Source organism: Puntigrus tetrazona, chromosome 7 (genome assembly GCF_018831695.1).
Source record: "Puntigrus tetrazona isolate hp1 chromosome 7, ASM1883169v1, whole genome shotgun sequence".
In the NCBI taxonomy this organism is placed as follows: Eukaryota; Metazoa; Chordata; class Actinopteri; order Cypriniformes; family Cyprinidae; genus Puntigrus; species Puntigrus tetrazona.
The window spans coordinates 23,634,362-23,644,520 of NC_056705.1; the positions used below are offsets into that span (position 1 = coordinate 23,634,362).

General features: G+C 40.7%; 1 protein-coding gene across 1 annotated transcript in view; it reads right to left on the reverse strand.

Moving 5' to 3' along the window:
- The window catches only part of LOC122348754 (neuropilin and tolloid-like protein 2), a 14,108-nt gene extending 4,365 nt beyond the window's left edge, over positions 1 to 9,743 (reverse strand). The window contains exons 1-7 of the mRNA XM_043244594.1: positions 9,374 to 9,743; positions 5,947 to 6,003; positions 5,354 to 5,494; positions 3,781 to 4,029; positions 2,864 to 2,911; positions 2,434 to 2,561; positions 1,547 to 1,775 (exon numbers count right to left, since the gene is read on the reverse strand). Coding sequence (XP_043100529.1) covers positions 1,547 to 1,775; positions 2,434 to 2,561; positions 2,864 to 2,911; positions 3,781 to 4,029; positions 5,354 to 5,494; positions 5,947 to 6,003; positions 9,374 to 9,383 — 862 coding nt within the window. The 5' untranslated portion in view covers positions 9,384 to 9,743. The remainder of the gene's footprint in view (positions 1 to 1,546; positions 1,776 to 2,433; positions 2,562 to 2,863; positions 2,912 to 3,780; positions 4,030 to 5,353; positions 5,495 to 5,946; positions 6,004 to 9,373) is intronic.
- Positions 9,744 to 10,159: the final 416 nt, after the last annotated feature.

Below are 10,159 nucleotides of genomic sequence, written 5' to 3' on the forward strand. Positions count from 1 at the left end.
GCCAATATATCGGCTTTGGCAATATATATTGTTCGACCACTATTAATTCACTATTAATTTATTTGGTCAAATAAATGCAGTCTTGGTGAGCATGAGAGACTCCTTTGAAAAACATTACAAACGTCTGTGGCACTAGATCAAAGAAACCTAAAAATACAAACCTAAAAATGCTTCTTAAACAAGTCCAGTAACCTACCAGTCATCTATGATTATTAAACTAAAAAGCTTGTTATGACGTGCATTTCTGATGTTAAAAGGACAAATCTTCTGTGGTGTTCAGAGTGTATGCGATATTTTGAAACACAGTGAAAAAGAAATTGTTGCTCATTGCCAAGATGGTAGTCAAGGCATTAAATGAAGCAACTAATCCAAACACAACTTGGCTGTGTCAATCTATTCACAGCGCTGCAAGGCTTTCAGCAGTTCTACAAACACAGCGATGAAAATCATTTGCATTTGCCACTGCCACTACGTTTGCACTCCAAGCAAGATTAATATTCAGATGGAGTTGACATTGCATGCTGCAATTAATTCCTCTGATTATTCTGGCATTTATTAAAAGTATTACAGACTAGAGCAAAAATATCCATTTGCTTCGTGGTAATTTTCTGCAATTTGCATACAACCTTTAAACACCAACTGTCCTGAAAAGCAAAGTGGAAAGAAAATGTGATATATCACTCATACCAAAACATCTAACTAAAGAAATAAAGCTTCATTTAATGTTTTCTTTCTTTTCAGCAGGCGCAGATAACTTCCAAATTTCCATCAAGACTGACCCATTAGCATGAGAAATGTGCAACGCTGCAGCCCTGTTATTTGATTTCCAATGCAAAGGTTGGGGGAGTAATTGGCTTTTTGATATCGTTGCTTTCTACAGAGATCACTTTAATTAACTTCACAGTCCTTAAATGGTCAATTTTTATATAAATAATGAATGGCAGCTTGTTCAAGTCCGCTCCCATGGATCATATCATATTCAAGTCAATTATTAAACATCCGACGTTTCAAGGAACGTTTGTGATTTCTTAAAAAAAGAGCCGATATAAATGTTTGCATTCTAAATTTAAATTACAATATTTATTCCCAGTGCATGCACCAGTTAAAAGCAGCATTTTCTAGCATCGTATTTAGTTGTTATTTTAATGGCATGTAATTTCAATGAAATTTGGCACATTATAACCTGGGGATCTGTCCCGCTCGCGTTGTGTTCGTGCTGTTTTCATACTGCGGTTAGCAAGAATGCTTTCTATCCTGGACAGGCAGACTCTGCCTAAAGCACATTACAAAATGAAATATAAATGATGTTTCTACCCAGCCTGCTGGCTCTGGCTCTTTTTTGCTAGCTGACATGGCACAGATTTCTCCAAAGGTCACATCCATCCATACTAACTTTCTACACACAATGAAAGCCACTGATTTGCCCATGAAATGCTTAAAACAAGCAGCCACTGCGTGTTTTAATGATCTCTACTCACTTTGTCTATGTCACTCTGTATTAGTTACCATCACTGTACTTTTGTACATTAAGAACGTCTATACTCACGATCTACAAACGAGGTGAAGAGCATGCGGAAACGGCTGAGTCTGCTGCTCTCGTCGGCCCACATGCGCACGACACCCACTCCAGTATCCAGCATCACGTCATTGGCCACCGTGCTGCAGAACTTGGCTTTCAGGTTCTCGATGGCGCTGCTGCCGTCATACACGGCCACGAAGTTCTTCTTGCACTCGTTCGAGTGCTCCATCTGGTACTCGAGGAAGCGAAGGTATATCTGCAGGGATGAGCAAATGCATCAGCTAGATTCTGCAAAATGCTGACTCGAACAGGACAAGAAAGAATACAGCAATTTGCAAAAAAGGAATTTTCGAGCAGCACGGAAAATACTGCTGCAGCTTGGTCTGACGCAAACCGAACTGTCCTGATCTATGGGGACTGCTTACTGAGAATAACAACAACAAAAAAGCTCCTGGCTATTGTTTCTTTTAAGACGCAGGCACAAAAGATCACAAAAAAGTTGGCCCTCGCAACTCTAATGACTTATCTTCATGCTTTGTAATCACTCACTCCTTTGCCAAGTTCTTTAGGGAGTGTTTTTAGCCTGCTAAGTGTTCCGGTCTGCTTAGTGCAGGTGAGTGTGTAATCCCCGGGCCATCTTAATGCCGTTTTCTTCCCTCAGTCTTATTCCTAGTACTTGCTGATTCGGCTCTACCGCCATTTCTGCATCACTGGCCTAATACTTGCTGCTGCTGCATTGCTAATTTGAGCTCTTGAAAAGTTTTCTCAGCAGAAAAAGGGTCAGGGGGGCCTGATGGCCTCCTGTGGTCTCCTCGGCCCCTGGTTTTAGGTGCACATATATCTGATCGTGGCAGAAGAGCAGGGTCATCTCATTTGATGAACTGTGCAAGTTAAGGAGAATCGAAGAGGGTCACCTTGGACTGCGGAGGGGCACGGATGGTCCAGATGCAGTCCAACGCATCCCCATTTTTGATCTTATCCTCTTCTTCCACCTGACTGGAGCGGATGACTCCATCTGTGCCACTGATCTCAAACTGGCAATCTGTCGGAAAAAAAGGGACAAAGCGGAAACATACAGGGAAGAGCGAAATTAGGAAAAGAGAAAACCTAAAGTGGCACTAGCTAAAAGAAAGGATGAGAAAGCAGTGGCTGCAAATGAAGGGTTTTTGGAGAAAACAGAAATGGAAAGTCCGACAAAAGACAGAGTCTGATAGGCAGCGTAAGACCAGCAGAGAGAGGGAGGAGTGGAGCATGTCAGTGGCAGATAGCCTGCAGCCTGCCGCAGAGAATAGAAAGTACTTGAGATGGAATTGAAGTCGGGGGTGAAAATATTGAGGGGCTTACCTGGAATTGGATTTAGCAATCCACCGACGTGCAAATGAAAATCTGGGTCTGAAATGATAAGACAGATATCGCATTACCCAGATAGCAACACGCTGGAAATCCCATGCTCCAAACGTGCATTAAAATCCAGTTTAAGAGAGCCTTGGGTGCCGCGATGCAAAGATCTGCTGTTTGATCTAATAAACAGTGTTTAGTGTTTGTCTTATTTGACCTTAAGCGCACAGAACATCTGAAAGTCCTAAAGCTGCTGTATCTGAACAGGATTTGGTCCAGAATATTAATGCTTAAAAAAAAAAANCATGAATCAAGTTGAAGTATTTGTATTCAAAGTATAAGGAGAGCATAACAACAACAACAACAACAACAACAACAACAACAACAACAACAACAACAACAACAACAACAGCAAGCTTGCATGAATATTTCAGGATGCTCTGTAAAATGTTAACCTAAAAAATGTACTTAAATGCATAAAAATGTAATCTCTAAAAAAGAAATGAATTAAATAATACCAAGTACAGTGATTTTAAAAGATTAGATCAAGTGAAAATAAGGTAACAACTACAGGTTTCCACTTTTTAGTGTATAATAAAAACTTGCCTTCAGAAGTTGGCCATTGAGGATTATTACAAAACTGTTGTGAAATCTAATTTACATAAGGAGCATATATTTATAAGTAAATACATATTACATTTATATGCAAATGTAATTAATTTCAACAAAATGGAATCCGAATTCGAACATTTATTGAATACAAACTCGTGTGCACTTGACTTCAAGTCAGACAGAAAGACGAGCAATGCTGCAACGTGAAACAGACAAGCAAGGACTCGACAGCATCAAGGCCACTTCTTTAAATTCAGGACGCATTTATGAAGCAAATAGACCAAACTGCTAGCTTTCACTGTCAGGGTTACCTGCTATAAAAGTGTATTTGACGCGGAAACCTAAGCCTTCAAGCTCCTCGTCGCTGGTGAATTTAATCCACATGAAGCGGCCCGTAGACGTGACCACGCCTGGACTCTTTGGCCCACAGAAGCGATCAATAAGAGGGGAGAAACCAAAGGGACCATCCCTTATCTCAATATGGTCGAAGCGGCACTCGAAGGAAGGCTCAATATAGTATGTTTTGTCAAAGGCCAGCTGAATTCTCTGCCGAGGGAGAGCTGCAGGAGAGAAGGAATCAAGAATGAAAGAGCAAACATTGTATTTTTTAACTGTACAGTATGTGCTGGAGGAAGTCATTGTCTATTCAGCATTACAATATACTACATCGTACTATTATAATACGCCAGTCAAACGCAGACTCTCATGCTTACACACACACACACACACACAAAGGGGAAATTTATCAAAATGAACACTGCAGAATTTACATCCACATTACGTCCAGTGTCCACATTATGAACAGTCTACTGCAAATGAAGATGAATTCTCTCTCATAACCTAGCCGAAAGAACGTGATAGACCATTATGCTGCAATGCACATCTAGTTTGAAATCATTTTGATTTATTAATACGAATAGAGGAATGCCCACTGTAATCTCCAATTTGTGTTTTACATAAATACACGAACATGTAGTACAGCGAAGCAACCACTATCCGCTAACTAAATTTTGAATTTAGGTCACCTGCTTGAGGCACAACAACCATAATCATATCAGTCCCTGAAACAAATAACCAATGTCACTGCTGATTTAGGTTTGTTCGTCTGTATTTGCTGCTGCTTGCATTAAAACCACAGACTCTGCATATTCTGGAGTTATTTATCAAGAAAAAAAATAGCTTCTTTTTGTTCTACATATAAAGGTATGCAAATAAATATGTAGAGGATTACTACCATCCATTCAGTTAAATACGTTCCTAAAGTAAAGTTATACAGTTCAGGCCATTGTTTAATGTAGAAACTCATGCCAGTATTTGTTAAAATGCTCATACTCTGTCTACACTGTCACTTTCTGAAGTGACGATCACATCAAGATGCACGTCGAAAGGATTGATATGTACAATCCAACCTATTGCAGCCACATTTATTTATTCAACAAACAAATAAAACAACTAAATGCTCATATCCAATTTGAAATGATGATTCTGAAAATTATAGATTTATTTTACCCTCACATCTGATACTACGTATTTGAATGTACGTGCATTTGCTTGGCCCACAGGGGGCGCCCTTGCACTGCTTCAAATACCGTTATGCCAGTACAAAATTGTCATTCACACTTGTACTGTTATAATAAGATGCACCAGCCGATATGATGCTGTTTAGAGAATATAATTAATGATGTATATACCATAATAATAATAATAATAAAGAGAAGAGTTATTCAGTACCTAGAGGCAAAATATAACACTCCTATATTAGTAAACACTGTTAACTTGAGGCAGACATCAATCACGCTGTCATTAGCAGTTACTGTCAATTCGACATCTAACAGCTGAAGAATAGCCGGAGAGGCTGCTTTCATTTGCTTTTAGGGAGGTTACCTTCTAGGATGTATACACACTCCTTGTTGGGCGGATAGGAGTTAGGATAGTTTGGAGATGTAAACAGGCCTCCGTTGATATTTCGAGTCCACTGGCCGCATTGCTCGGCGTTAGACAGAGATTCACCCGCATTCTGCGTCTCTGCGAGAACATATAGGTGAAGGGGGAAGGAGGAAACAGGCATGAAACAGACAGAATATAGCATTTGTTTGAACTAAATAAATGAAAGTGCAAGATTATCAATCACTGAAGCGGAGAAGAGACCGAGTCAGTATTTTTGCATATGGTAACGGTCATCAACAGTCCCATACCGATCTGATTTTTCTATTTTTAGCTCACAAAGAAAGACAACAACAAATATTTCAACCCTAGCAATAGTTTCAACTCGTCTGATCGAAAGTTGCATTTCTTTTGCATTTTTAATGAGTTTAAAACTCTACATTTACTGGCCGTTTACCCACACACCGTTCAGAAACCAAAAGCAAAAAGAGCTGCATGGAAACCCTCTGCAAGCGCCCAGTGGAGAAATGTGTACGGATAGGAGTGTCATAGTTGACAATTCAGATATGAGTGCGATAACGTGTGAGTCATACCTTTAATTTTCTGCGCCAGGGCAAATCCCTCTTCTATTACAACGAGGAGAACCCAAGCTGGAAACAAAAGTGAGCAAGAGCATGTCAAATGTTAGCAGACAAAAATAGACACGTGACATCACATCGATGCCCTTCATCTGACACGATGTTCAGGACACCCGTGGGACTGCTAAATGGCCATACTGGAAATGACTTGGACGCTTGAGTATCCAGATATTGGATATTGGACAGAATCTTACTGATCCGGTCTCGTCTCTCTCGGTCTGAAAACGGCAGCACTGATTCATTGTGCAGAGGCAAAGGCCATGGTCTTGGCGGGGCACATTGATCACACCAAACTCCTCTATTACTCTCCAAGCCCCGCATCTGGACGGGAATAAATCTGTCAGACTGATCAAACGTTGAAGATCCTTGTCGTGTCAAAACACGTCTTGCACTTGACACCCGTCTCCGACACAAGGCCAGATGGCCAAAGATTCCCCCGCCTCGAAAATTTATAATTAAATGCCGAAGTATCACACACAGCCACATTGTTGATTTAATTATGATGCAATATTATTTCTTTCTTTTTGGGAATTGATGATCTAGACAGCAAAACAAAGCAATGAACGGTCTCAAGTGTTACGGCGTTGTCGTTCAAATTGGCAGTGAACTGATATTTATTTTCAGGCTAATCAGTTGCTATTCATTCAGTATGATAATACTGTTACAATATAGTACATATTTTCATTCTGGTACGAATTTTACAGCCAGCGTGCAAATGAAATAGAAAAGACACAATTTCCGGAAGCGGAAGTTGTCGTAGATCCGTGAACTGTACGTTTCGCTGCTTTCTAGACAGAGAGAATGTTTATAGCATTTAGAAAGGAGATGTCAAATTTACCATCAGCACCAAAGACAACTTATAATGTTAATTACAGTGGAAACACGCCAAAGTTGGCGCGGTTTTCTGTTCAAGGGGTTTGTTATGCAAGAAGAAACGTCATTTGGCGACCCAGCATTGTTGGGTAGTTTTAATCAAGAATCAATTATATATAACGGTCATTATATCTCGCAGGTGACTTTTAAAGATATATGTATATTCATCTTTAAAATACACTGGAAATCGCTAAAGCGACAATGTGTTGCTATGGTAACCGCGCAGCCCGTTCGTCTCGTTTCGAAAGCCGTGCCTCCGGAGGTGCTGTCTGCATACATTATTGAGACGATATCACTTCAGAAAAGTAACCATTACAGTATGAAATTACTGTAATTACGAGGGATAACAGCCAATTTCAAAGATTATTATTATTATTATTATTATTACTTTTTATCTGAAATCCTTACACATTTTTAGGACAAAAACACGACCTCCTGAGGGCGCAGCCATCTGCATCTATTTAGCGCACGTACACTAATTTTGTTCTTTTTACAGCCTTGGTTTAAAGATTAAACATCTTAAAGTATATGAGGACAGGGGACGGGGGACGTGTTATATGTAGCCTATATCGTTTCAGCTGGGTTTAAAACTGTTCCTTGACCCCAAAAGTAAAAGGCGAGGCACCTATTTTGACCCGGCAAGGAAGTAACCATAGCAACAGTACTTTTAACTAACGTTATTATCATAACGAAACGCCGTGATTATTTTTCATTCGATTATATCATTAAAAATGTGTCACAAAAACAGCTTGCTAGAAACACAAAGATTCTGTTACTGCTCGGGCTGCGCCTCAATCGACTTTGTTTACTTTGACCTGAAATAATACAGCACCAGCACGTTTGACAAAGAAAAGTCAAAAGGCGACAATCTCCGCGTAATGAAACGCGCCGCTCTCTCTAAAGAAGAGATGAAGAGATGTCTGACAAAACACACATGAAAGATGAACCGAAGAGCTCTCCGGGGATTCTTTATCTTGCGTGATATGAGATCAACAACAAGTCATTTTGAATGGCCCACAGCTTGAAGGCTAAAGGCAAATGGAAATTGCATATTGAAAAGTTTTAGAGTAGCCTAACTTAATTAAATCGAGTTTTGTCCTTAAAATGGGGACGGCAATAGCGGCTCCAGATCTCACGTAGGATTTTTTTTTCTTCTTTTGCATGAATTATCTTGGCTGCTGTCTGGTTTCAAATGAACACACATCTGGGATAAGCCCCATGGGACGAAGCGTTAAAATGTGTCCATACAAAAACTATTTAGGGAGGGAAAAAACGCTATTCTCGCGTTATTATACCTTTAATTGACCAAAGAGATTCACAAGCTATTTCCCACCGAACTGTAGAGCTTGATGCCATTTGAATGAATGCGGCACTTTACTGCATTTAAAAGTTAATTAAAACAGGTGACAGTCTGCCCGTATAAATGCATTAAACTAATTACACATAATGTTAAATACTTAACGTCCCCGTTATTTATTTATTATTATTATTATCATTTTTTTTTTTTACAAAAACTGATTTCTTTAGTTCGTGATTTTGACATTTTCTAAGGCCACACTCGCATTCAGCCAAATAGAAATAATAAAGAGTTGCATTAACCGTCACAGGGGCGTTATAAGCAAAACAAACAAGTACAATATCAGAATCAACGATGCTTTGGTTGTCATTCTAATGTGTAACAGAGCAGTTGGTGGCAAAATGATTTAAGTTAGAGTGAAATGTCACAATCATCATCTTTCACGTTTATCCAAAACGTAGAATTAGCGAGTTTCTAACTTATTTTAGAGCTCGATCTTCTTCCTCGGCCTTGGTTCGTGAAGACGTGGTGATATTTAACACGACAGCGTCCACCTTGCGATTGCACGAATGCGAAATAACAGTGAACGACATAAACAGAAACACGTATTTTGCGAATACTTTATAAGAAGGCTCGCCACATTTTGTCTAGTTTGTGTAGTCCGAATTGATTAGGTATGAGGGAGCTGAAAGAGCCGAAACCTCGATGTCACGGTTCATCAGTAGAGGGGGTCATGAGGGCTGGTGAGCAGCAGCTCGCGCTCCAGATGTGGCACGCGGGAGCTGTCACTTCAGCACTCGCGCGCCGCTTCTGCAAATGCCACGCGCTCACGCGGCGAAGTTGCAAGAGACGCTGCAGAAATCTAATGCAACTCGCCTTTTGTTCCGCGACTATGCAGCTTTCAACGCCCAAAACAGCCGTTTTTGACGCTTAACGGTAACGGAGTACGTTTCCCGTCACGCGAATGAGCAACGGTTTAATGATAATCAAGCACGTAACGAATTGAAACTGATTAGCCAGAACTGACAAATGCGAATAAACAAAAGCACACCTGTAGGTGGCGACGCCATGGTTAGCCCTGATAACTGGAACTTGTTATTACGGCTCTATGAATGTTGAGCTGTATTTATTTGTGTTGCAGCACCGTCCGTATAAAACCAAACCGCGCCGTGTTGTCAGACACGCATCAAAAACATGTTGGTTAAAACTCACCTCTGTGCATTTCCTCTCGTTGTGAATTACCGCTGCTTCCACCTTGGTGAGCTCTGTAGACGAGCTTTATCTCTCCATTTTACCTACAAATCCCAACTTTTCTTCGATCTCATTAATTCCATCCCTCAAGCTGGAAAGCGACCACTGTATTCCTCAAAGAGAACAAGTCCGCCTGACAGGTTGTGAATGACTGAGTTAATAATCCTGTTGAGAAAGGGCTTTGTAAATCCACACGCAGCGTACGACCGTTGAAACGCGCGGAGAGTCCGGGGAGAGACGCGCGTCTGCGGGAGTCTCGGGCTGAACTGAGGTGATCGCACTAAACGAGGCTCATTTGAGCTTCGGGCGCTGCTCGCTTGAATGAGCAGCTTGTGCGCACGCGCACTTCACGAGAGTACGACGCGGTCAACTTAAGGTGACGTGATTCGCCACGGCCCCAGCATCAAGTGTATTGATTTATTCTTTATTGAAGAGTTGAGTAATTTACTGTAAGGCTGCTCTTTTTGACTAGGGACGATGTAGGCAAACAACAGCCTCCGGTTATGATTTTATTTAAGTCATTTGACGACCGTGTCTAGTCTAGTGATAACAAACACCCCTCTTCATAAATACGCGACCTTTTTGGGGTACAAGACGTGATGAAGTTGTCGTCAGTGACTACTATCTTCTGCTGTATCTTCCGGAGATGTATCCGAACTGTAAGTGAATTTCAAATCAACCCAAAACAACTTGACGCAAACGCACGCCGTAGTAAAAGCATCGGTGTTTATTTTCAATACAACATTC